General features: G+C 45.1%; 1 protein-coding gene and 1 long non-coding RNA gene across 2 annotated transcripts; one reads left to right on the forward strand and one right to left on the reverse strand.

Annotated features, from left to right (window-relative positions):
* Positions 1–1,584: 1,584 nt before the first annotated feature.
* LOC149353798 (uncharacterized) lies at positions 1,585–15,759 on the forward strand. The gene is made up of 5 exons (XR_016289601.1): positions 1,585–1,658; positions 2,777–2,871; positions 4,481–4,588; positions 10,240–10,384; positions 12,574–15,759. It is a non-coding gene; the product is annotated as an uncharacterized LOC149353798 (long non-coding RNA).
* Positions 15,760–24,030: 8,271 nt separating this feature from the next.
* Positions 24,031–27,188, reverse strand: LOC149353799 (uncharacterized). Its single transcript, XM_089577416.1, has 3 exons — positions 26,969–27,188; positions 25,061–25,529; positions 24,031–24,317 (listed from the first exon to the last, which is right to left on the reverse strand). The coding sequence occupies exons 1-2, from the start codon at positions 26,978–26,980 to the stop codon at positions 25,071–25,073; spliced, it is 471 nt and encodes a 156-aa protein (XP_089433542.1). The 5' UTR covers positions 26,981–27,188; the 3' UTR covers positions 24,031–24,317; positions 25,061–25,070.
* Positions 27,189–27,505: the final 317 nt, after the last annotated feature.

Below are 27,505 nucleotides of genomic sequence, written 5' to 3' on the forward strand. Positions count from 1 at the left end.
TTGCACTGTTCGGAAATCGCATGAAACGTTGTGCTACAAATTTCCCGATGCTCTGAGGTCAGCCATGACACTGATAACATAAGTACTTCGCCTGGACGGCAATATGCACAGAAGCCATCGACAGTTTTATATTCTTAATTCAAGCAGCAAAAATGGGTTTGCGTACTTTAGCAAAAATGCTCTCTTGTAATCGGACATAACTCATGTTTTGTCTACGATAGATAATAGCTCGCGCGCACAGTTCAATACTCTGCCTGTGTTAAAAGGAAAACTTCAATTTTTTAAGTACATATGTTTTACTTGTTTACATTTCGAAATATGTTCTCCGGGATTTTTACGCTTTTATTAGCCAATATTGTGATTAACTTTATGTGCCTATAAAATATCACCTATTTTTCTGCCCAACGACGTAGTCTGCCGGTGTTTCAACTTGCATTGACTATGTGCAAGTAGCGGAGGCCCTTTGTTGTTCATGGCTTTGGGAGAAAATAATTTTGCAGCGACGTATGCACGAATGAATTAACGTAATATTTCAATTTGCATATACTGTAATGTACTTTTTCTTCTCTCTTCTTTTCTTTTGAAGTGCACACGCGTCAAGCATTAGCGAGTACAAAGAGGTAGTCGTCAGCTTGCGAAAAGTTAGCCCTCAGATGTTACTAAGGTAGTAACATTTTGTGCGCTGACCTGCCTATAGGCTCGCCAACATTTGGCTGCCGTGCAAGAATGCTTCATCCAATCATATCGTGCAAGTGATGGTCTGCACAGTCAATCCTGGCGTAAGGAGATGAGCTTTCATGTAGGCCTACTACTAACTCTGACTGAGTACTCATATTTCATAGTTTCCTGTACCTGTTCTGTTTTGAATTGAAAAAGATCCGTTCGGCGCTGGCGGTGTCTAATTTATGGCACTGCATTTTGCTGGCTCTATATACTCGCACCTCATCTTTTTCTCTCCATGTATGGTCTTCGTTGTGTTTCTTTCATCCAATTGAAACATGACGCTCATTACAATCTTGCTAGTTAACCATTTTTCTTCCCCATTTGTTTATTTTGTATTAGGATCATTTTACTATGTTGTATGATGTGTTGTGTAGTCACAGTCGGACCGTAGGGTTGTTCTTGGGCGTCTGAGATAAAAATGATTTATTTCAATTACTAACATTATTTACGCTTCCATTATTAAGCGCATGCAATGCATTTCGTTCAGAGATCCAAGCCATAAGAAAAGCATAACGGATCTTCAATTTATGCAGTTTCTTGCAGCTATTTCCAGATTGCAGCTTTTTCCTAGTGTTCCGATCCCTTGATGTCTGACGTTTCGTGCGCAGCTTCTTTCGAGCAGTGAGTCAGACAGTAGTTTACTCTTGTTTCGCATTACACATCAGACGTCACTAAGGCGCAATCTGGCAAGACCAGGACACAGAACCCATTTAGGCAGCCAAGGCGAGCTAGTCAAGCACTCCCACTAACAAAGCAAAGCCGCGTTCTTGCTGCGTCCTTGATGGGATTAATTTCCATTGCCATCGGCGAGCTCGTAACTGGGCGCAGCGCCAAGTCGTGTGGTCGAGTGAGCATGTATGGGCTTCACCTGTCCATTACGCATTGTCCAAAGAGGCATTTGGCAAGGGCTCCCCAGAAGACGCTGGTCCGTTTTTGTAAGTACATTCACGATTTTTGAAAAGTTTTTATAGGGGTTATTTCACTGCGTAATTTTCTTCTATCGGCATAAAAAGTAAACTTTTTCTTGAAGATAATTCGCTCAGTAATTATCAGCCACAGCCAGAGAAAAACAAATTTACGTGTGTTCGTCCGTCTCTCTTGTACGCCGGAGACCCATTTCTTTTAAATGCACATAGCCACTCCTGAAATGAACAAATCAGGATTGGCACGCGTGCTTAATTTGAATTTATTGCACTTTAATTTTATAATCTGTGTTATCCCGCACAGCAGCCTATAACTGCAGTGTCTTTTGCGACACTATCAACCATGAAGGATGGCCTGAAGGTTCACTCCGATTGAATTACATTCAGCGTTTTTAAACTTCATTGTTTTACTGCCAACTTTAATGCTGCCTGTCTTTGAAGCCTTTGCTTCTGTGTAGCTTCTCCGTCTCGAGATTACTTATGCTCATTGGAGCAAAGTGTTAAGAGTTGCTGTGGTACCAAAAATATCACAGACATTTGCGAACTCTGCCATGCTTTTTATTTTGCATTCGCACTCGCTTCTACTTTGTTTCTTATATTTCAAATAGATAACATTGTTGTTTATATGCCAAAGGGAATCCTTGTAAACGCAGTTGGTATAGCCTAAGAGATTTCAGCTTTAGTGCTGCTACTAAAAAAAAAAACTAGTGAGCTGTCAGTCAAACCATAGAGCCCGAATATTTTACCCGTCTTGTTTATTGGCGACGCTCTTTTCATACAAAGGATACTTTTATGCTTCCCCACTCATTTTTCGTCCCGGTTAGCAGCAAGAAAACTAATGATTTTCGGTCTCCGCTGTTCAAAGAAGTTTTTATTGAAAGTGAACTCACCTTGAAGCAACTTTCGCATCCCACAGAGCACCTCGTATTACTATGCTTTCCTCGAGCGCACTAATGTACTTCATTTTCACTCCCGTGTTAGTTCACGGCTGGAAATTACTCAGATGAATTGGGGAAATTGAGTGGAGTAAACAACCATTTGTACAATCAAAGGGTACGGTTCATGCGTTTGTGAGCGAAGATGGTGTCGGGCCGTGCAGTTTTCATTTACAGCCTTTTATCCCTCCAAAGCTTCCCGCACACAGGAAGAAAGGTCCACAAACTCTTCAAACCTTCGGAAAGCCGGAGTGCCGTAACAGACTCACAACTCCGCTTCAGAGGACACGGTGAATATTTTAGTTTTCAGTATAGTGCACTTTTCGTTCCTCACTTTTTTGCAGTGACTTTGACAAAGGGAATGTGTGCAGCTGTACTTCTCATGCTCCGTTTCTGTGTGCCTACCGGTTTAAGACTTTCTACTAAGAATGTTTTTAAAAAGCCGCAGACCAGGTTGGAAACTCTCAAAAATGGTTTGCGCGTACTGAAAGTGCAGACAGAAAATGCGAGTGAGGTTATGTGCTAAAGAGCACACATATTCTCCTCGGCCTCAAAGTTGATTGCACTTGCAAACTCAGGTTTTCACACCAGATTTACATTCCATTATACTCTGCGTTCTTGCCAGTATCAATTAAAGCAGATCAACAGATTGTTAATAGCTTTTTCAGTAGAGACATCTTCTTTGACTCCACCTACATGACATGACAGCCGCCGCGGTGGCTCAGTGGTTATGGTGCTCGGCTGCTGACCTGAAAGACGCGGGTTCGATCCCGGCCACGGCGGTTGAATTTCTTTGGAGGAGAAATTCTAGAGGCCCGTGTACTGTGCGATGTCAGTGCTCGTTAAAGAACCCCAGGCGGTCGAAATTCCCGGAGCCCTTCACAACGGCGTTTCGCATAGCCTGAGTCGCTTTGGGACGTTAAACCCCATAAACCAACAAAACCAAACCAAACCACCTATATGGCAGATTTAAATTGTATGCGTTCCATCTTGCTGTCGTGGTATCACCCCATTTTTGCAGTTTTTTAATCACGTTTATAATTACTCAGCACGAATTCATGCATTTTCATTTTTACGTGAATCATGTTTATCTCTCTCGCCGCATTACTCAGTCCGAATGCACAAACGCGCATCCTCACACCCAAACTGTGCAATAAAATGGAGAAAATGCTTAGAGTTCTTCATTCATTATTTTAATTTTTTGTCACAGTATCAGCAAAGGCCCTCGCTGCAGTTGTATTAGAAAGCAGATTATCAAAGCGAGCTCTGCATAAAACATGAATTATAGGCAGAAACTTTAAGACTATCCCTCCTGCATCGCATTTGTCTGAAGCCAAATCTAACAGTTCAAACGCCTTTAATGTTATTTGGGTGCCAAGTCAGAATGCCAAAAAAAGCTATTTCTTTGGCTCGTTGAAACCAACCTACAAATTTTCTTTTCTTTATGTAATGCAATGAGCATTATATAAACTGGAAATTCTTATTATATTTAACGCAGAATTTCTGTCTAGTTCAGAATATTATGATCAATAAGTGAGGCCTAGTTTCATAAAAAAATGTCGCGAATGGTTTAGATCAGTTGTTTTCGTAGCCAATACACTTGAGTATGTCTTCTAGTACAGAACATAGCGAAGGCTATTGACATTGTTTCATCCACCTTACTGGGTTTCGTTTGTGCATCAAACTTTTAGTACGGGAGAGTCCCAGTGATAAACGTGCCAGTGAACTTTATGAAACGCATCTTTACGAAATTGTCGATTAGAGAATACATGCGTTAAAAACCTAACACTAACCGCAACGAATAAAAACACAAGTAAACGCTACTAGTATTTATTTTTGCTCCATTTTTGGCAAGAAAACTAATTGCTTTATAATTGTAAATCCGTGATATTTTTGCAGAAAGGAGAAAAGGCGTGTCACCAGGGCAACCCCCGATCGGCGCATGTTGCGTGCGGTGCACTGAGAGCTGTGCTACACCGGATGCTGCCTTCCGTTCGACTTTCAAAGGTGCTTATCTTTCGTTAACAGAGACCGAAACGAAGAAGCGTTTGCTTCTGAGCAGGTTGTTCGAAACAATATTCTGGTGAAAATCTACCTGAATATGTAGCGATAGAAACGTAAATGAAAACGTATGAAAAGACATAAACCATAAGATCTGATGGACTCTCATAATTACTTTGCGAGGTTTGTTTAAACAATAAAAAACTTACTTCTGAGTCTTCGTTATAAACTTCCGTGGCTTCCTACGGGTGTTCTTAAGAGAACACCTGCTTAGTTTACCAGTTTCCACACATCAAGCCAACTGTATCGAACCAGTGACAATCATCGTCACATATGACCGAATTTAATTAGGCTCTGTAGTGAGGATGAATAAGAGCATTGGTCCCGAATTTCTACTCATCAAAGGAAAGTGACTACCGCATATTCACAAAGGCCGTTAATGTTCTCATGCGATTAAGCAGGGGACCACCGTAGTCAAAAACTACCCGACATATAGGTCGTTCAAGGGGATGATACTGAGAGAATCTCAGTTTATCTTCGCCGAGGGTTTAAGAAACATTGTGAAGAGGCAGAAATTTCTTAATACGCTGTACTCCAATCACTAATAAAGCTATTTTCCAAATACGCAAGTGTTATCGTCACTTTTGCTAAACCAGCGAGTACTCTGCATTAGAGAGGTTACTGACGCTGCGTAATGCCTCACGAAAGCACACTTGCTACGCGGCAGACGCTGTTATGCGTAGCGGGCATCCTACCAGAGGAATTGCACATGTCTGGGCAGTAGTCTTCTCCTCTCATCATTCAACGGAGGAAACAGGAAACCGGTCAAGGGCTTACAGTGTTATTTTTGGCTGATGATCCATAGGCCTTGACAGGCCGCACGTGCTCACGGACGGTGGGACCGGCAGACGAAGATTCTTCCCGTTATCGTCATCTACAACTCCTGGCTAGTCGATACTTACTGCGTAAATTTTACTGTTTCTTTTTTCTTTCTCAGAGCGCGAGACCTGCTGGAAATCTTCCATTTTTGTTGAGCGTAATCTCTGGAGCACAAGTGGTGAAAAATTGCAGGCATTTCGAGTAGGTGGCAGCTGTGTTCGCGGAAAAGCAGCACGTGTGAAGTCATACGGCATCCATGGCGAAGAAGGCTACACGAGTCATCTTTCAATGTCGTGTTGAGGCTGTCCGTTGCCGTTGTCGCGTGCCGTTGTCGCGCTGTTCACCTCAACATGAAAAACCAACTCGCCCGAACCTCTATCGTTGTAAATTTCATCGTCAGTCTGCGTGGTTGTAGGACCATGGGACTGAAGAAAATGCGTTTCCCGTGCCCAATGGACGCAACCACAGAAATATAACCTAAGGAGCGGATCGGAATGCGCTGTCTGCCTACAAGAATGCATCGTTATGCGTGACAAATGTGCTTTGGGTAGCGGTTGTCATGTCTCTCGCACTGGCACTCATGAAATGGCACATTATTTTATCCAAAGTAAGCTGGGTAGTTCGCGCAGCTTGGCATGCCAGTCTAATGTTTGTAACTGGCAGAAAGTGTTTTTTAGTTATAAAAATGACTGTAGTCAAAAATGCAGCGGAACAGCTAAGCGCTTATGAGACGCCAGATAAATGCACCAAAATTTGTATTATGCTGGTATTATGTAAGTGTGTTTGGTGATTAATTAAAGGGACACTTGGAATGATGGCTGGTATTGTTGGTGCAGTGCATTCCAGTGTTACACATAACAAGCTAGGGAAATTTCGCCAACAGCTTTACTCGGAATTAAAAGTTAAAAACCGCAAGCAGTCCCACACAAAAATCTACAGTCTTTTAATACCTTTCTTGTCTGTCTATGAGATGGCACCGCAGTTTCCGCTGTGACGCCGTGGCTGGTCGGTACAGGATTTCAGCTTAGTTCAGGCCAGTTGTCAGCGACATTGAGGCGCTGTTTTGTTGGCGTTGCACATACGTTTCGAGCCACCTTGCGCACATTTTCCATGAAAGCTAAAAAAGTCTGTGGTTACATGTAGTTTCATATTGCTTTTATTTTAAAATACTGAAAGTCACGGAAATCAAAAGAGGGTTTAATGGAGTTCATGGAGACTGCACACCAGCGCTGACGGCTGATTTCGTAGTGAAGGTGTTTGGTGAGGTTTGGTGTGGTCTCCCCGAAGCTACTGGTTGATTAGGGACTTCGTATTGAAAGCTCCGAACTGAGCTTAACTTTAACCATTTAATGTGCACTCACATCGCACGGTGCATGAACGTTTTATTTTTATTTACTTTTTCCACTTCACCGCCATCTAAATCTGATGCTTCCATCTAAATCTGATGATTCTGCAAAGAGGACCATGGATTGGAAGTGCTTAATATACCTCTCCAGTAAAATAACATACAGACTCCTGCACAAAGAACTAGTCGTAAACAAGAGCTCGCGACCGATGCCGCAATTAGTCACTGGGCACTAACAAAGTGTGCAAAAGGACCTATCCCTGCATTGTTTTACGGTGTTTTATTGCGATCCGCAGGGCTTTGTGCCTTGATGCGGGATCGTGACCCCGCTGACCATGTAAAATTTTAGAACATATAATTTATAAACATATATTAGGTTTCTTGGAACAGCACAAAGTACTTACCGATTTTCAGCATGGTTTCAGGTGTTGGTTTTCTACAAGTACACAGTTAGTTGAAACTGTGCATGACTTTGCTCAGTCGATTAACCAGGGAAAGCAAACAGACGCAATATTCATGGATTTCCGCAAAGCATTCGATAAGGTGTCACATAACAAACTAATTCATAATTTAAGTTATTACATTAAAAACGACAGGATACTTGCATGGGTTGCAGCTTATCTCTCGAACAGATGTCAGTTCGTCACTGTAAACAATATTTCTTCTAGCAGTGTCCGGGTTATGTCTGGCGTGCCCCAGGGATCTGTTTTGGGACCATTCTTATTTCTTTTGTTTATTAATGACATTGTGGCAGATCTTTCAGTCCGCGTGAAGCTGTACGCGGATGACTGTATCCTGTATCAAAGGGTGTCTTCAGTTGACGACCAGGTGCGTCTAAATAATGACCTAGCGAATGTGGTTGCGTGGTGGAACAAATGGCAGATGTGCATTAATTTTGAAAAAAAAACCGTCTTCATGAAAATTACAAACAAGAAAATGCCTCTTCATTTTGTGTACGGTACTAACAGCATATCATTATTAGAAGTGACAGAGTATAAATATTTGGGCCTATGGATTACTAACAACCTTTCGTGGTCAAAACACATAGACGCTGTAGTAGCAAACTCAATGCGGAAACTATTTTTCTTGAGGCGCTCCCTAAAGTCATCCCCACCCAGTGTTCGTCTATTGCCGTACAATTCCCTCATCCGTCCGTTAAGGCCGATTCACACGACGGTCCGTTCGCCCGCGGCCCGCGCACTACGTGTTCATGCGTCAGCACTTTGAGAGGCGCGCTGTCGGCCGCCATCCATCCACCCATCCAGTGCGCCTCTCAATGTGCTGACGCATGAACACGTAGTGCGCGGTCCGCGGGCGAACGGACCGTCGTGTGAATCGGCCTTTACTAGAATATGCCGTAATCATTTCGGACCCTTTCACGTTAACAAACATTCAGAAATTAGAGCGAATACAGCATAAAGTAGCTAGATTTGTTTTTAACTCATATGGCCATGCATCTGTAAGTGAGCTCGTGAGGCGAAGTGGGTTACCCCCGTCGTTGAGCGCAATCGTGTTTGTCGATTAAAGTTTTTCTTCCAGCTTATAAAAGGACATTATAAAGTTGACACCTCTAATTATTTTTCTTGCTCCTCAGGTTATAAGACGAGATAAAGGCATGCACTAACAATAACCCTTTTGAACGCGCGAAATAACTGCATTAAATATTCTTTTTTTCCGAGGACAATTACTGATTGGAACAAACTTAATAGCGAGACTGTTTATAAAAATTCTTTAATGTTTTTTGAAAAGTGCCTGTAAATGTTATGAATTTGTGTGTGTTTATATGCTTGTATTTTGTTTTGTCCCACCCTGCTATGTTCTGTACAAGATCGCAGTATCTATAAATAAATAAATAAATAAATAAAGTCCATCGATGAACGCTAGTAATAGCAATTGGACAAGATATGATCTGCGTTCGTGGCTTACGTTTATACTTCAAAATCAAAATAATGCAACAGTTGATTGCTAGCCGAGAATTGCCAGGTTCTAAACGTGTTTTAGAGAAATTATAAAGGAAGTCCGCTGATATAAATATTTATTATATCCGTGTCATATTGAAAATTTAAGATTTTTTTTAATTCCAGGAGATTTTAAGGCCTAAATAAAAATACGTACCTGCCCATAAGTACCAACTTTTCCTGCCTGTAGTAAGAAAAACCGATAAATACTTAGGCAAAATTTCAGCCTCAATTTCTCACTTCTTTCTGCATCATCATAGCAATGAAAAGTGCCCTTGTCGAGAAGGATAACTTTTTGAGCAATGTTTACCATCTTTTTTCTTGCCAAATAATAAGTCACAAAACGTTCTAGCATTGCTTCAAGCAGAACAGTTTGCATAGGTTCACTGAGACAATATTCTAAATCAAATTTCAGAAATCTGGTATTTAACTGACAGGTCATTCCGATGATCGTCGTGATCGGTGAACAACAATGGTGGCACGATGACTGGCGATCGAGTAGGAGCGGTACGCTGCGCAGCTTGTGTCTTTGTCTGCTCGGTCGGCGACGCGTTGCCGGCTGGAATGGTTGACTTCGTGCTTTTTCACTGAGCGGTTTTTAGGGAGGGCAAGTACGATTCACGGTGGATAAGAAAAAGACAGTTTAAAAGCGCCGAGACTCAGTGGTCGTCATTTGTCGGCTCCTTTTATAACCTTCGGTGTGTGAGCGGCGCAATACTGTTTCAAGATATCACCTAATTGCATGCAATCACAGTGCACATCGTAAGGCACAGGCAGGTGGGCAGGACCTAAGGCTCGCCTGAGGTAGGCCTAATGGGCCTCGTACTTCCGGGACAGCACAGGGCGCACGGTTTCGCGTACACTGCTTCCTAAGTGCGGAACCCATTGAGACGTCCCGCGTCGGCTTTACTTTTTCGCCCTCAAAGTCGAAGAAAGCAGCAATTGGCTAGGCAGCCAGGTCATCTTAGACGCCGCTAAATTTAATGGCGAGGCCACTTGAACACTCGTTCTCGGCAAAAAAGTTTTTGGCTCTTTGCAACCGCGGGAACTCCGGAAGCCACCTGAAGTCTCCAGTTGTCACAAGCCGTTCGACGGCATGGTTCTAAGAATCATGACCCATTACCATTAGGCTCCAAAGCCTCGAACAGCGCATGAAGCACGAGACGCACCCGCTTTGCCCACACTGCTCGCGACACACCACGCTGCGTGTACAAATTTTATAACGGCGGCTTGCGGCGGCAGGAAGGGACGGGCCGTCGGCATCATAGACTCCTAGCCGAACATTCAGGTTTCAAAACACTCTTCCTTTTATTTCTGCGGAGATTCAATATTGTTAAGCGAAGTTTTCGACCTCTGGTGATATATCTCAATGAAAACAAAACACTGACCTTCGGCTTCAATTACCGCCGTTACGTCAACACAGCCATATGCATGTTAAAACGAGGGCCTCATTTTTCTATCCTGTCGCACTACAGCCATAGGTCGGACCCCTTGGCACCGATGGATGGCAAAAAGCATGGGAGCCTTTACACCGATCGACGTACAAGGGGACCTGCTCTAGAGCCAGAAGCGTCGCCATTGACATCAGCTCATTACGTCTGAAGCAAAAGCCAACCGAAGGTACTTTGGTAACTTGATATCTTCCCTGCGGCCCTCGTTCTAGCCAATCGTTTCCCTAACGCTGCGTACCACTCGTTATGCTGCAACTAGCGCATGCTGATATCCTATTAACAACAGGGGCAGTAAACTCTTTGAGTCAGCCTGCTAGCTGCCCATTGACGCATTCTTGTAGTCCTGGTCACTTTTGGATTTCCAGCCACTGATGGCGAACATAGATGCACAGTCGGGGTCGAAAGCCTGTGGACCACGTGTTCCTCAAACGAAGCTGATAGCTTTGCTGTTAGCCGACGGCTGGAAACCACACTTGTGGCGGTGGCAGTCGAAATTTTATTTTTTCATCTCCACAAGTTGGTCACCAGCCGTCGGCTATAAATAGAGCTATCGGCTTCGTTTGAGGAACGCGTGGTCCAGAGACTTTTGTCACCGACTCTAGCCTCTCATAAATTTAAGTTTCCTCAGTTACCACCCATCATGACCGCTTGTTTTCTTCTGAGGCTGTTGAACGCTGATTTAATTTTAATCGTAATAATTTGCATCTTAGCGTTGCCCTTGTTTGGTTCCTCACTTACGCTCTGCATTTCATCTCCTCCTTTAGCAACACAATTAATGTCGTCAGCAAGTCGAAGGTTGCTTATTAGCCGTTCCTCACGATGTCTTGTCGCTATAGTTTTTTCCAGGTCACACCAATGGACACCTTTTCGAAATGTGCTGTGAATGACAACGTATAAGGTGTCTCCCGAGTTGACATCTTTCCTGATTGGTGTTCTCTCACTCTTCCTTTGGCGGGCTACCCTTCGCAGTTCACGTGAACATTTTCCGATAAAAAATGCGTTGTACAATAGCGCTTGGCTCGCACAACTGTTCCTATTTCAGCTCAATCGAATGATTGTCGGCAAACCCTCTATCGAACACAGTGTAACGTTGCTCTCATTATACTAGCTGATACCTTAGCAAATACCCTGCTGCCAACGAGTCGTAAGCTAATCAGTTTTGAGATTTTTAGGTATTCGGGACAACCCTGCTGCTAGAATAATGTACCGGGTGTATCACATGAGATTTTCTGCAATTTTCAAAAATAGGCTTCTGAGTTAGAAGAGCGCTTTTTTAGGCATAGCATTACAAGCGGTGTAGCGCATCACAAAGCACTAAAGACCTGCTGACTAGTAGGTTTGGTTAACTAATAATTAATAGTTAATTTCTTACCTATTTATTGCGAGGCATGTAGCCCACCGTAAGTAACATCCATATCAGTTTCCAGAATTTTAAAAACAGAATTTCCCTCAGTGTCGTGGCCAAATAAATATTGGATATTTCGACGAGTTATGTTCTCTGGAGGGATTGCTTTGCCTGCAAGCTTTTCGGAAGCGCGCTTAGGTATTTTGGCTCAATGTAGGCGAAACTTTTTGGGCTGCAGCACCGAAGGTATCTGCGTTGTTGGAATTCTAAAAATTGATATCGATATCACTTACGGTGGGTAACACGCCTCTCAATAAATAAGGAGACTAACAGTAACAATTATAACGCTAACTATGAAATATTAGTTAACCAGTGTACTAGTTAGCGCGTGTTCGCTGCATTCTAATGCATTAAACCACTGCGAATGCTATGCCGAAAACAGCGCTCTTCTAGCTCAAAAAGCGTTTTTTTTTTATTGCTGAACGTCTGAGCTAGAGAATTCGGTATGATAACATCGTTCGATGCTACTGGGACAGTTCGCAAAGCGAAATAGATTTATTGTGACAGATAAAATTAAGACCGTTCGGATAGACTTGGTCAAGCAGGGCACGTTGGTGTGTCAACGAGATGGCAGTGAGCCAGACCCTCCAGGCTGGTGTAGCTGAAGTGATCAGGCGTTTTGTACTGAGAACTTCGCCTTGACCTGAAAAAAAAAATGGCGTGGTTCCACTGCGCATATGTTTCATATCCCCACGTAGCAATGGCGAGAAGCAGGCAGGCAGTGAAGGAGAGGGCATCTTCAGAAAGAAACTCTGTACTGGGTGAACTTTTGTCTTGTTGCCGGTGATAGGCAGACGCGCACTCCCGTTCGTCAAAATTACGAGCAACTTTAGCGGCTAAAGTGGTGAAAGGCGAAAGCCTGAGTGCTGCATTCTGCTACGCGATTGTTCACTTCACATTCTGTTGGTGCATTAATTAACTGCCAATTAATAATGCTTAATCTTTGCCTTTAGGAGTGGAACGCGACAGCGTGTTGTAGCGCTGCCTGGGAGTCCACGGAACGCCACCACCCGTTCGGCGCTATGCGTTGCCCTTTGAATGCAACGCTTTTTGAGGAAAGGAAATGGCGCTGTAGTTCTCTGTCATCTCGGTGGACACCTGAACCGCACCGTACAGGAAGGGAGGAAGTGGAGTGAAAGAAGAAAGAGAAAGAGGGGCCGTAATGAAGAAAATGAAAATTGTATTTGAGGAAAGGAAATTACCCAGTAACTGTCTCACATATTTCGGTGGACACCCGTCAAAATTCGTGCGCAGTGACGTGACGACCATTTTGACCAATCTGAAACGCGGACAAATTTGCTAACACGTCTTGGTTACGACCGTATGAGCCATTAAATGCTTGGACATTAGCGCGCGAGCAGCGCGAACTTGATTACTTTTGTATTTTGTAAATAGTGTACAAAGCTCTCCGCTGTCCTTTCTTGCTCTCGCTCCCCTGTATACTTCTCCTCACTATCCTCTCCCTTTCCCTTTCATTTCCGCCAGCTGCAGCTCGGGTGCTTAAGATATTAGATAGCAATTGCCGCGGCCGGCAACACTCTTTTGCTTCACTTTTTATTTTTAAATATACCACTACCACCACGCCACGCTCCGGCGCTGGGTGACTTTCACCCTGGCGAGAAAGTGTCTTCTGGTAAAGGCGATGAGAATGCATTTCAGGCAAATTTCAACTGATGTCTTGTGGAAGTGGCGTTACGTATATGCGACGCCAAGCCTTAAGACTGACTAGAGACGTCGCCGCTGCTGCATGACCGTAAACGAAGTTTAATGGCAGACTGGCGCAACCTATCTGCACAGTTCCAAAACAAAGAACTACTGATTCAAAGAACATTCAAGCTGAGGAATTCCGAAGTAGTGACGAGGCCTTGAGCAGCCTCAATACTCTGTTTCACTATAACTGCCCAGCCTTTTAAGAGCTGAAGGTCGCTTCAGCTTACCAACACAGAGATCACGAAGATTCGCATTTAAGGCAGTTTATAATGAGTTGGAGCCTTAGCTCTTGCTTTTATGGTTGTTGTTTCTTGGCTTTCTTTGTCGGCCAGTCAAAACGTCTTCTCATGGTGATATTTAGTGACCAAGGCACTTGGTGAATTGACGCCAACTGCAGACTCCATCAGGCCACAGAGTGGTAGAGTATAGGCAGGTACAACAGGCATAGGTCTTAACCACCCAGGCGCTATTTGTCGAGTACAGCACAAAGTTTCACTTCAAAAAGGCTTCTTGCCGATGTCAGGTCTTACTGATGTAAACCGTGTATTTCCTGGTAGATGGGCAGTAAATCTACAAAAGCAGTCCCAACATGTTCTCCGAGAAAAAAAAAAGGTCGGTCGAAAGGGTAAACGCGCCAAGCTGCGCCTCTTGTATAGGGGAAACTACGCAGCACTGTTCATCAGGTTGCTCGGTGGGACGTATGTTTGAGTTCTGGCGAGAACGTCCGCAGTCGTAAGTAACCCACAGACCTCACCATTTCGCTTTCCCAGAAGCGGTGATTGCAGCGGTTGTCATTTTCTGCGCCATTTGTAAGACAGCAACCGGAGAGGAAATTGACTACTTTCAGGAACTCTTCCAATTCATTCTTCTTCCATGTCATTCCCTGATCGATCTTACTCCGACGGCTCACCATTATTGCAACCGACTTTCACGAGGCCTGCGTTTACACCACAGCAACATTCCGTGTCACACGCGCAAAGAAAAAGGTCTGTCTTTCAGGTTATCATTCCAAAGGGAATTGTGAAGCGTCCCTTTTATTAGACGTATGAAAGGAAACATGAGTCATCCTTTTCCAAAAAAAAGTACAAAAGCAGCCGTCTCGCCGTTTCGGTACTTTAATTTAACTCATATCAGAAACTTGTCACTTCATTGGAGATAATTTGTTTCCACACACTCATTGCGACATAGAAGAGTAGTCAAAATTCTGTTTCGAGGCTTTTACTAAGTTTCGGATGCCGTAAACTGCAGCCACTCTATCATTCTACTGTCGACATCGAAATCAAGGGTGGTTCCTCTTGCATCAGCCAACCGTCATTACCACTTGACAGCCGTGAATTCGGGTTTTTGGAGGGTGCTTTTGCGGAAACGTAGGTAGTAATCTGAGGTGATAAGTTAGGCTCTTTAAATTTGTCTCGGCAGGAGGGGTTTAAATATATACTGGCGTGTAATAAAAATCAGTTGAAAGTAAGCGCTCGTGATGCCTTTTCTTCGTTTGGTGCCTTGTCTTCTCCGCTGTTGTATAATTGGCGTGTGCAAGAGGTAATAAATCAGGAGGGTAGAAAACTAGACCAGTTGGCATTAGTCAAGGATATCAGAAAGTTTCTTGGGTTTCAGGAGACAGTGTTAGTCGTGTTAATGAGGCTCATTTTTCTTTCATTTAGAGAGAGAAGAAGGAAGGCGAAAAGAGGCAACTTTCTGAGTTTCGACCTTCTCAGTTCACGGAACACAACTCAAAGCTTTTGCAGCGGGTTTTGGAGAGGTGAAATCCTGGCTCGGGATGTTTGTTGACGTTCCGCGAAAGAATAGTGTTTTTACACAGTTTAAAGAAGGTTTAATGTGTTGAACAGTGTAACATCTTGGTGATTTTCAATGCTTTCGCAAGATTGACAGTTTGTGCGTCTCCTTCAGGAACAGTTTGATAAATCCGATGTTGCATTGTCGCGATCTGCAGAGTTTCATGTGGTCACGTACATACCTTGTAAAAAAGCTGTCGTAAATTATATATTTCTACATTACGGCAGGTGCTACATGAAGATAGGCTTGTGTCTGAAGGCACCACCGCAATTTAATGCTGCTCATGTTACCCGTATTTAATGCGCCGCAATAGACTTCGTTTGCCTGCTTTAGATGAGGTGTCTGTCGTATTTGAACGCATTAACATCGCGGAAAATTTGTGGAAACATATTTCACCTCCAAAACGCACAACACGTCTGTAGCAAAGCCGCCCGTGACTTGGCAGGAATAGAGATTGCATTTCTCAGTGATGGCATTTGTGCCATGTGATGAAAAAATTTCATCATGCACCAACTCGCCCCTCAGGCCATTCTTCTGGTGTCATGTAATCATGGCAATTTCTGACGTAAGTTACAAAAATTTGTCCGGTGCTGTGCTTTCAGTACTGTCATTTCAATGTAAGTTTGGCATGTTTATTTAAAGCTTAGTTCTCAGGTGAAAGAATATGAATTAACCTAAAAATATTTAAACGCTTAATTGCCGAGGTTACAAAACACTATCGAGCTTAAGTTTTATGCCGTGCAATAATTGATCTGAGCTTATTGACAAAGCGCCTGCAGGGGCGCTATGCCGGAAGGCCCGAGTTTGGCGCTCGCCCGAGTTTCATCCGAGTTTGCGATGACGGCAGTCAGTGAACGAAGATAGCGCGGAACGTGCGCAGGCAGCGGACAATAAAATGCAGAGATAAAGCCACGTAAAGGCGATACAAGCGCACCCTGCGCGCCTGTTTCACACTTCAAACACAATACACTGCGCAATACGAGGCCGCAGCGCTACCTGAAGTTATCAGCGCCATATCAGCAATCGCGAAATCGTGACTTCTCTGCTATCTATCTGCACACTCGCCGCTAGCTGTTTGACACACCTTTTCGGGCGCGTCAAAGGCGTGTCTTCTCTTTCAGGCTCTATCTGTCTCTCCATTTCCGAAGACGAACAGTGCGCACTAGGTGCAATCTTGTATCAACCCTTTCTCTTCTCTCGAATACGTTAAAAGGCAACAGATAATATTATGAATATTTTGTTCATTTCCAAATGTACCGTATTTACTCGCATAATCCTCGCACTTTTTTTCGCAGAAAATCGGTGCGAAGTTAGGGGGTGCGATAATTACGCGGGGAAAATTTTTGAACAATGCTTTGGAGTGCTGAAAGCAAATGTAAATAGGGTGTGAACCGGGGTTCTCAAGCCAGCTATTGTAAATTTAACCAAAACTTCAATTGCAAGCAGGACTTACGTTTGTAATAAAACCACAGAGACGACAAACACTAGCTGCAGAAACACTTTATTTGCGAAGGCTGGCCGCCCGCAACATCACCATCACTCAGAGTCCGCGGAGTCCACGTCGACATTGCCATCGCTATCGCTGGTCGCTGCTTCGTCGGCTTCCTCAGCTTCACCCTCTTCATCTTCGTCCCACACCAAGTGGTCTTCTGTCGCGTCCAGGGCGTTGGAAATGCCAGTTTTCTTGAAACTCTTCACGACCACGTCAGCGCCAATCATGCTCCATGCATCTGCTACCCAGCTGCACAGCAGCTCCACAGATGGCCTCTTTATCTTGCCACCCGGCGTAAGAGCGTGTTGGCCTTCGGCCATCCATTCTGCATACAGCCTCCGAACGTTATCTTTGAACGGCTTGTTCAAAGACACGTCCAGAGGCTGCAGCATCGATGTGAGGCCACCTGGTATTACTGCGATGTCCGTACGCAATTCCGTCAACTTCGCGCGAACAGAGTCCATGAGGTGACCGCGGAAGCTACTCGGGAGAACGTGCGGCGGTACCAGCGGAACAAAACTGACGAAACACCTTCTCGCCTTCTCGCTCTCTTGAATGTTTTTATGTAGCCCAAAGATTCAGCTTTGCTTTGAAGTAATCATTTTGTTTCCTATCTGAGCTGTAGTTGTCTTAGGCTGTAGCTGGGTCATCCGCTCCTTTGTATCTGTTAGTCCTTTTATCATTAGTTTGGTAATGCTATATTTTGATAGTGCATGCACTTTTCCTTAGTTCTGTCGAGTGATGTTGGGGATGCGATGATTATGCGAGGAAAAAAAAAATTCCAATTTTCGATAGGCAATGTGGGGGGTGCGAGCATTATGCGAGTAAATACGGTATTTTAAAATCTGAATCCAATGAGGCGTTGTTGAAAAGCATAGCTTTAGGAAATTAACAAAGATTTGACACTTTCTGCCGCTAGAGGCGATAGTGAGGCCATTGCTTGCAGCGTGGCTTGCATACGAACTAGAGCGGCAGCCCACCGTGTCGAAAACGAGAGAGCTCTTGCGCTGACACGCCGCCGGTAGCGCTGCCTTCGACTGGAAAGACTGGGAACTACTACACGCTGAATCTGTCTTGTTTTTCGGCCATTGCAATAATATATTTTATTGTGTCGTATATCAAAATATAACAGACATGCATCTTCTGGCTTGCATAATAAACAAAAGCAAAAAACTAAACTTCACTGCACCCCCGTGTCACTGCTGCTCTCTGCAGTGACCTCAGGTGGAGCTCTCCGCTGCTACGGCCGCTGCCGCACGCCGCTATGGCCAACCATTGCTTTTAGTACGCTCTTGGCGAATCTCAGCGGTAGAAATTGGCCGTGCGAGCGGCTGTGATGCGGTGTGAGAAAAAAAAATTGCTGTTTGGCTGTATTCAGTGATTCATTACGTATGCCTGTTGTGTGCGACGCCTCTTTAGTGCACTGCGGATGCGAAGAGCGTGCTACCCAGCGACACAACTCATCCTATGTCATCAGACGCTGACTAAAAGCTGGGAAGGGAGTGGCGTACGTATCTGCGTAGTATTTGTTAACGTCGCGCACTTCAAGGTTTTGCGGACTGGTTTGGTCACTAACGTCGATCGCCGTTGTATACCGCAGGGACATCGCATTAATATCATCCGGGCAGGTGAGGAATCCTGTTTGTAATAATGGAATCGGACTTATAACAGAGAAAGGTGTTACGGTTGTGAAGTACGCAGTGCTTGCGTGCTGGAAATTACAAACACTTTATTGCACTGGGTCTGGAGCAGCGATCGTTTGTCGATCCCAGATGTGTTTGACACATTTTGACACATTGATGCTGAGCTTTATCACCGATGAAAGGACGACCAAGCCAAACACCTGTGATGCGATGTTGTTGGAGTAAGACGTGCTCCAAGCACCGGTTCGTCGTCGTGCTCCGTGTTTGATGCCTTGTAAGCAGGTGTGACGCGCCTTCAGCGTTGTGCTGTGTCTTACGTGGTTGCAACAGGCTATAGTGTTGTGCAATCTTGTTATGCGAGCGAAGAAATCGGCGGCTTTCGCCACGTTGCGTGTCCTTCGCAGAGGTGCTTAGATTTATCAGCGATGACGTCCGTTTTGCCTGTTATATTTCGATGGTCAACATCGTCGATGTCTGTCAGCAATCAGCACAGCCGCGCAGCATACCTGTAGCCGGCAGGGATGTTGGGAGTAGCCCACCCATAGCGCGTACGCCTATAATTTATATACGGCACGCCGGGGGCGTGACCCATGGTTTTGATTGACAGGTGAACTCGGAGTTAAAATCGTGAACGGTGAAGTGCCCCGAATTCATCTCGGGACTGTCATGGCGGCAGCAGCAGCAGCCTGGGTCATCGCTTCCTCTGACGGCAAATGTCAGTACGGCCGGCTGGACCCGTTTGCTGCCTTGGCCGACGACGAATTCCAGCGACATTTTCGCCTCTCCAAAAAATCGGTACGATGGTTGTGTAAATAGTTAGGCGACGACCCACGCCTGCGGAGAGTGCGTACCGGGCTTCATTCGCTTTCGGTCGAAGAGCAAGTCCTCTGCGCCCTCCGGTTCTTCGCGACCGGGAGCTTCCAGGGGATCGTCGGCGCAGACCGCTTTATTGGACGCCAATAAAGCACTGTGAGCCGCTGTGTGAGGGACATATCCGACGGGCTTATCGACGCAGCTGTGCAGAAGCGGTGGCTCGCTTTGCCCACGACTGCGGCCGAGCGTGCGTATGTTGAGGAGCGTTTCCTTCTGCGCGGCGGCATCACAGACGTCGTGGGATGCGTCCACGGGACCTACATTGGCGTAAAGGCCCCTTCGAAGTCCAGCCCTGACATGGTGAAGGCCAATTCTTTCATGAGGAAGGCACATTATGCATTGAACATTGCAATCAGTAAAAAATAATTGTTCTCGCCAAGTCCTTTGGGCTACTCTACAGCGCAGTGCCAAAGTCGGTCCCAGACTCTTTTGACGAAGACTGGATCAGCCGCTAACCGGTTCCACAGAACAATTCATAACATGCCAGGTACCTTAAGCGAGGCCCCCCAAAAAAACGTGGGCTCCTCGGCAACGGCGAAATCGAAAGTTTCAGATGGCCACTTGTTAATCGGGCCACTGCAGAGCGCTCACCACTGTGCTAATTAATTAAATCCGACGAATAAATGTCATCTTTCGCACAAACCTCTCACTTGCATCTAAAAAGTATAGTCACAATGCTGCAGAATCGGGAAGATAACCGCCACTGCTGACCAAAAGCCGGTGCGAGCTCATTGACAACGAATTTCGGACAGCTCACATTAACGCGGTATGCATGAAATGAACAGATGCATGCAGTTCATTTCAGAACACGGCATAATATTCAAGCGATTCTGAACAAAACGAGTTTTCTCATTCAAGTCACGCGAAATTCAACGCGATGAAAAAAAAATGTGAGATAAAAAAGTTTCACCATGCGGGATTTGAACCCACGCGCTCCCATTGCCTGTCGACTCTCCGGAGCGACGCGTTAGACCACACGTCCACAGAACAGCGCGGAGTGATACACTTCTCTTTATTTTTTTTTTGCGGACTACTTCCGTAGCCTTCACAGCGTTGCACATGTACCTCGTCGCCATTGGCGGTCTGCTGATGACGGGCGTTGGTAGCGTTCCCTCGCGGTACAAGGCAAAATTTAATAATGCATAAATCACTCCAAAGTGCTTTAAATCCAAATCTTGCACACTATAAATTGCTTATAAAGGTGTATTAAGTGCATTATAAAATTCAACAATTATAAAAATTCGACGTTTGTCTAATTGCACACGCAGTGCACTTGGTGGAGCGACACACAAAAATGAAAAGTGCACCGGCGGTTGGCTCACGTGACCCGTTCTTTGTAGACCGCCCAAGAAGCCGATGAGGTGGCGCCGATGTGATGATAAAGCACGGAATATATCCAGATAACCCAATGAAGTTTGAGGCTTGACGAGGGTGGGATTTTGTCTTGCCACCATTAGTTCACTCATCTGAGGGCGTCGCCAGAGCTCGGGAAGATTCCGAGTTTCAGCAAACTCGGGCCTTCCAGCATAGCGCCCCAGGTAACGTATTTACCTTGTGGATATATCAGATTTATTGTGCCATATTTAGTGCGCATGCTAGTGCTCGTCTCCTTTTCAGGACTGCGTGCAGTGTTTCAGCACTTTTCAGTGTTCTTTTTTTTTGGCAGAAGCAAAGAAACATTTTAATAACTAATTAAATCTTTGCACTCGTAGTTGTTTCAATCACGCAGGCATGCCAAAATAAGGTGGCCAAATTAGTGTCTGCAGGTCCTTCTTGAAACGAAAAATCAGAATAATTTCGCTAAAAATTTCTCTACTGAATACGAAGGAATTTAATTTTCTGTCCACTATTCTCTCTTGGAAGTGTTAGGTGTTCGGTTCGTTTCTACACTTGAGAATTGATTCGTTTACCACTCCAGTAGCTTCCAGTGTGCCAAAGGAATTTGTCTTTTGGCCATTATCGATTGTAAGTCGTATTAACGGTCCATTAGCCCGAATTAACACCAGCCTAAAACTATCTGCGATTGGTTTCCTTAACGTGTCATTTCTATTCTATCAGTGACGTTTAAATCTGCTTTGAGCGCTGTTACTGCTTTGTGCATAAATTGGTTGATGAAGCTTGGCATCATCAGGCATCCACCAAAATGAAGCTAGGCATCCACCAAAATGAGAGAGTGTGATGTAGCTTTAACTGGAAACAGCTCATTTAATCAAGATCTTTGTTCCGCCATCATTTCAGCCACCTTTTTGTTTCATCAGACATATTGCGACGCACGCATTTATTGAAGATTTTTGTGGTTACTGCTGTATCTGCAGTAGTGATGGCGAGTAATCCGGCTGATGTCACTATTTTTGCGCTGTAGCAACGGGTCGCGTACGCATTGCTTAGTTTGGCTCGGCCGCGGTTGTTCGCAGTCCAAGGGAAAACGTTACACGACCCTTCCAAACAAAGTTAGAATTTTGAACAGCGCGAAGAAGTGAGGACTAAGGAAGAAACACTCAGTCCTCGTTTCTTCGCGCTGTTCAAAATTCTAAATGTTCACCAAGTCGGCCAGTTTTCGGTTCTACTAAATTTAAAAACCGCCCTATTTTGTCTCTTGCTAAAAATTTATCTTTGTGGCCTCATGCTCACGCTTAAAGATCACAGTAAGGTGCCAACTTACCCGTGCTGCCCCGCCATGCCACTGAAAAGGTAACACGTGCTAATTAAACGCATTTTTCCAGTGGACGCGAGGTGGGTGCGCAGTAATGCGCATATTTCCCCTTCGCCTGTACATTAACATTACTACCTGGTCGAAAGTGCAATGTGAGTTATGAAAACGTCGCGTATCAGTGACGCATGAAGTAAAAGTATAGTTCATGAGTTTCCAGGGCTTAAGTTGGGGCTCAGCGAACGTGACGTAGCAGCCTGGGCAATGCAACAACCCCGAACGCACTGAGGGTATTCTCAACGGGGACGCGGGAAGTAATATGATCAATTTGGTGAAAATATTCAATTTATCAATTTTTTATTTACTCGTACTCCTTGCATTCTCATCTGTCTCCTGACAAAAAATTGCAGCTAAATACGCAGTACAAATTTATAAAATGCGTGGTCGTCGAAACTTATGAGTCTTACGGTTTGCGACCAGTTTTACGATTTGCGATCTCTGTACAAGGTTAGGGAAAAGATATCAATTGATGAACAATTATTAGTGGTACCTGCGAGTTCCATGTTATTTATAAAAGAATGAGCAAAAAATCTTATTTCTAGCTGAAAAACGAACTGTGAGAGGTCTTATGTTGCCAAAAACGACCAGTAAAAGCCCGAAATAGGTATTTTTTTTTTCTGAATGAGCACATATCTGCCAGAATGTGAGCTCAAAAAATTTTGCCTGCTTTTTACACCCTGAATTTCGTAAAAAAAAATAAATCCTGAAAACAGAGTGCCTACATGTAGCTAACAAGCGCTGAGGAGCATTCTGCCAGTTGATTAAGGGTATCGTGCCCGAATATACATCCGAAATTTAGCCTCTCTACCCCCCCCCCCCCCCCCCTGGTGCCGCTTCTGGTGCTCCCTGAGTAACAAATTGGAGCACGAGCTTTGGCGATGAATTCTGCAGGAATTGTTGTGTTCAGGCAGCTGCAGGAATTTAACCCTTTGTTTGTGTTACCAGGTGGTTAAGTGCCATGTCTTAATAGCAGTAACTAGTTTTAATACCTTTAGGAAATTATTCTGTACAACTGCAATTAGATGCCTTTTCGCCTCAACCGTTCGATAACCTTTTTGTTAAAATATGCAGTAGTTTTTCCGACTAGTACTTTAGTAATTGCACTGCTTGCAGCCTTACGTTAAGAAGCGTAAATTTCTTTATCTACCAGAATTGTTGCACAGATCAGGTTGGCATTAGTGTTCTCACACACATTTTAGAAAACATGCTAGCATAGCGAATCTGGGGGGAATTTTAGCACCAAAAGTATTGTTTTTTATCTAGCTTATGGCAAGTTCCAGTCGGCGTGCATGATAAACTGGTAACTTATCTGAAGACACAGACATTTCCTGCTTCTAAATATGTCCCGCGAGAATGCAGTGAAGTTCTCTGCTTTTGTATTTGCAAGAAATATGCGCTCTTTATGTTTTTACTTGCTTCAACACACAGCGCACCAATTTCATGACAAAGGTAAAGAAAGGTGCTCAAGACCCCACAGTGCGTCCCTGAGTTTTCAAGTAACTTCTCAGTCATGAAACGAAAATTCAGTGAGGCTGAATACTGCAATGTTGGATAAATTACTTTTACTACATCCCTTTTTCTTCTCTGTGTTCACTTTAATTTTCCTTCCCCGCCTGGCTGGCGGTCCTTTTCTACGCACAAATTGCTCGTGTTGTTCAGACATCCCCCAACTCAGAATATAGCACACAGCTGCCAGAGCCTAAATATTCTTTCCGAAGACGGCAAATTTTTTCAGTTAATAGCACTACTTTGTGTACCGTGGCTCTATTGCATATTTGTTTTGTTTTTTTAGTGTCTGATGTCACGTCTATATAACAATACTCTGGAGCATATGGCGTACTATTTCTGCAAAACAGTCTGCTTAGTCAAGTCACGGATCAATACGGATCAGACGGTTCAGACGCTTGTGCATCGGTTGATGTTGTTTTGAATGTTATAACAATTTTTTTTCTGCATCTAAAAGTTTCCCTTTATGCGAGATCCGATGACTAATTGAGTCCACATCTCCAGTCCCATTAATTCCAATGAATCACTCAGCAGCGGCTGGTGGTCGTGCTTGAATAATGCGCCTAAAAGTCTTCTGCTTGAATCTGAGCATCTGCAATTGCGTGGCTTCGAAACGACGAATAAAGTTCAAGCAAAAATATGCATGGCGTTAGCGAAGTGGACATCACCAGAAGTCAATTCATATGCGGAAAATAAATAGTCCTTTATTGAATCAATGCATGTGGCATCATTGCACGCGCGTACAAGATTGAGTGGTCCCTATCAAAGCGCCAGAAGGCGCCACATTAATGCCCATCGATGGTTTCCGTTTGCCGACATGATGCATGATATACGAAGTGTCCCATGGTTTACCCAGTGGAGGAATAGCTGTTTCTTTCTTTGCCAATAATGGCCTTTTTCTTAGCGTGTTGCTTCATGTGTAAGCGAGCAAGGCGAAAGTGATGAAACCAGAAAGTTGTTTTGTCAGTTCTGCAAAAGAGGAACAAGCATAGAATGGTTAAAAAACTATTATGTGAGAAAACTGGCAATTAATAGCGCAGTCGATCATGTGCACACGCAATCTGCATCCAGTGCAAATTTTAGTTTCTAATCAGGTAACTAAGAGCCATTTCTCTGTCGCAACTCAAATGAGTACAAAAGAGATGTGAAGACATACACGTTCCTTGCGTTGACTTTAAAAACAAACATAGCTCCCATATGTCGGTGTGCGTAACCAACTTTGCTGTCGGGCCATGTGACTGTGCCCTAAGCCGTCCATGACGCGCCAGAAGTCTACAGGGTAAATAAAGCCGTCTGTATGGCTGCCAAACAGACTTGGAGCAATAATCTAGAGCTGCACTGGACGGTTTGGCAGCTGCTATGATCGCGCACACTGCTGCCTTAAAACGTTTTTACGAAATTTGCAGAGACGTTCGGTCCACGACATTCATTTCACCTTTCGTTTTTCCGCACTTCTTTCCACACATTTCCGCAGTGGTGTACGGTGAACTAGAGCGCCTCTTCTGCAAGTACTGCAACCCCTGAATCATTCTAATTTGGTAAAGGAATACTCTCCTTAAAACTGCCAGCGTGCAATGTGGAAACCTTTGTGCGTTGTCTGCATGACTACTGCTCGTGCGCGCTGCTGCCCGCCTCCCAACCGCGTACACAGGGCGATCATCCTCAAAGCTGCATTTTAAATCATACCCATTCGCTGCAGTCTCTATTCGTACCTTTGGTAAATTAGCCGAGGTAGCCACCATGGTATCCCGTGCCATAGCTGTTGGCGCCGGCTCCGTGGGCCTGGTTGTTGTAAGCGTTTCCGAAGCTGCCTTGTCCATAGCGGCGGTTGGCGCCGGCGTTCTGGGCAAGACCGAAGGTCTCGCGGTCACCGTAGGTCTGCACGTTGCCGTAGTCACGACGGTTGGTGCCACCATAGTTGTAACCGAAGCCACCCTGTCCGTAGTTGTTTCCGTAGCTGCCCAGGCCGAAGCTTCCGCCGCGGTTGAAGCCACCACCATAGGCGCCTCCGACGACCGGGAAGTAGCCAGTGCGTCCCTCAACGGCCTTGTCGTCGGCCGACGCGGGCTTGACGTCGGAAGCAGGCAGGGGCTCGGCGGCGGCTTCAGGGGCAGGAGCCATCTCTTCAGCTGGAGCAGCCAGGGCTAGACCCAGGATGGCCAAGAAGGCAGCGAAGGGCAACTGGAGGAGAGGAGTCTCAATCAGTCAGAATTCTGACGGTACATCGGTTGGGTTGGGTTTTGAGTAGAGAGGTTTAGCTTAGCGGAAACGTATTAACTTAGACGTGTAGGAGATTAACGCACGACTCGTGCGCACGCACAGTGGCAGGCTCGTGTTTCATTAGCTCCACATCCTGCAACTGCGCGTGCGCCGCTGGCATCAGGTAATTTGATACACGTCTGTGCGAGTACGTCTCTGCTCTGCTAAAACAGACACACCGAACTCGAATGAGTTGCTCAGGCCAAATGAGCCTCTCCTTCTGGTTCACAGATGTGGCAGTTTGTGACTCGCTCGTAAAAAATCGGAGATCTACACTATTAACCTGTTTATCAGGATATTGATGACAGTTTTAGGCGCAGGTTTGTCCTCTCAATGACACGTAAAAAAAAACCCATAAATGCACTTCCAGTGCAAAAGACAGCTTGAAGCGACCCACTATTCCCACAGCTGGACGTGTTTTAGTTCCTCGATGAAATGAAAGTAGGGATTATCGAAAATTCCACTTTCCTATTTAGTTTATTCGCTACGCTCGCCAAATCCCCATGGTCAGTCGCTAAATACTACTCGCACCCTTTACCATGATGACGACTGTTTTTTAGTCGTGACGACAAAGATCCATTTCAGCTATAAAATGGTAATAAATGTTCCATATTGTGACGAAAGATTTTTTGGCCTTTAGTAAGCCTTTAATCCATGACGAAATATATGCTTTTTTGTTTGCAGACCTCCGTTTTCGAGATATAGCTTATGGATTTGACTTCAAGCACATGCAAGAATAAAACAGTCATCCCAGAATAAACTGCTTCGGCCATAGCCCACGTCCAAAAACTACGAAGGCTTGAATCAGAAGCAGTTATTCCCAGTTATCATTTAGATAAAGCTTTGTAAATATTTTTTTTCAGCCAATGTTCATCACCAAGTGGAAGGCTTTTTCGTCACGCTCATTCGGAAAACTTTCCGACGTTGATTTCTCGAACGTATACTCCCAGTTTGGAACAAAAAAATCATAAATACAATGTATGTTCCACATTCCAACACCCGAAAACGCACCCGAAAAGATTAAATAAATAGCCTCAATAGATGTAAATCATAGGAAAGAATATTCGATATCCTGCTAACCGACAAAGAGGGTGCCAGTATGACATATGGACATCATTAGAAAGTGACATAATTTAAAATGCGCGGCAGATGATCTGCTCTCCAAGAGTCAGAGTGGAGTTGTCCGCTTCCCTTTTAAAGCTAGACCTATCCCATGCTGCACATTCTCCCATCGACAAGAGAAATAAAAAAACAGAATTGACGGACACGCACTCGTCTTATCGGTCGCATGCTAAACAGTCTGTCAACCTCCGAGTCGCTTTCCCACACACATCAATCGCACACTCGAGCACACTGCTTACCAGGCGGCACATGTCGGCGGCGGTGGTGTCAGCTGGCTGGGGAGCTGTGGAGTGGATTGTAGCCAGGCAGACTTCGAAAGCCGCTTTTTATAATGAGACGCGGGGAGCGGGCGGTCGGCCCGTGGGGGCCGGCGATACGCTTGCCGGCGGGCCGTGTTTCCCAGGCCGGAGAGCCTACCGAGCACGCGGCGAGTCAAAGTGCCCGCGTCCGGTGCAACAACCCTCTCGGAAGCGAAATCGCCCCGGGAAGAGGGTGGAGGGGAGGCTCTGGGCGAGGGCGGACAGCCGACCAAAGGTGTGCCGGGCTTGCTCGGAAAGGGAGGAGGAGGAGGGAGTGGTGGTGGAGTACCTGGTCGGCCGACCATGCAACGGAGTCGTCAGCCGATTTCGCAGAACGCCTCCCCCCCACTCCCCCCCCTAGCCTGCCCGCGTCTCCCGCAGTGCGACAGCGGGCAACCCGCGTGCAGTCACTGAGAGCGAACGGAAGACGCTGCACAAGCGCACCAGCAAAACAAGACAGAACCAAAAGAAAGCGGG

The sequence above is a fragment of the Amblyomma mixtum genome, chromosome 3, assembly GCF_055824585.1.
Source record: "Amblyomma mixtum isolate Tamu chromosome 3, ASM5582458v1, whole genome shotgun sequence".
NCBI classification, from domain to species: Eukaryota; Metazoa; Arthropoda; class Arachnida; order Ixodida; family Ixodidae; genus Amblyomma; species Amblyomma mixtum.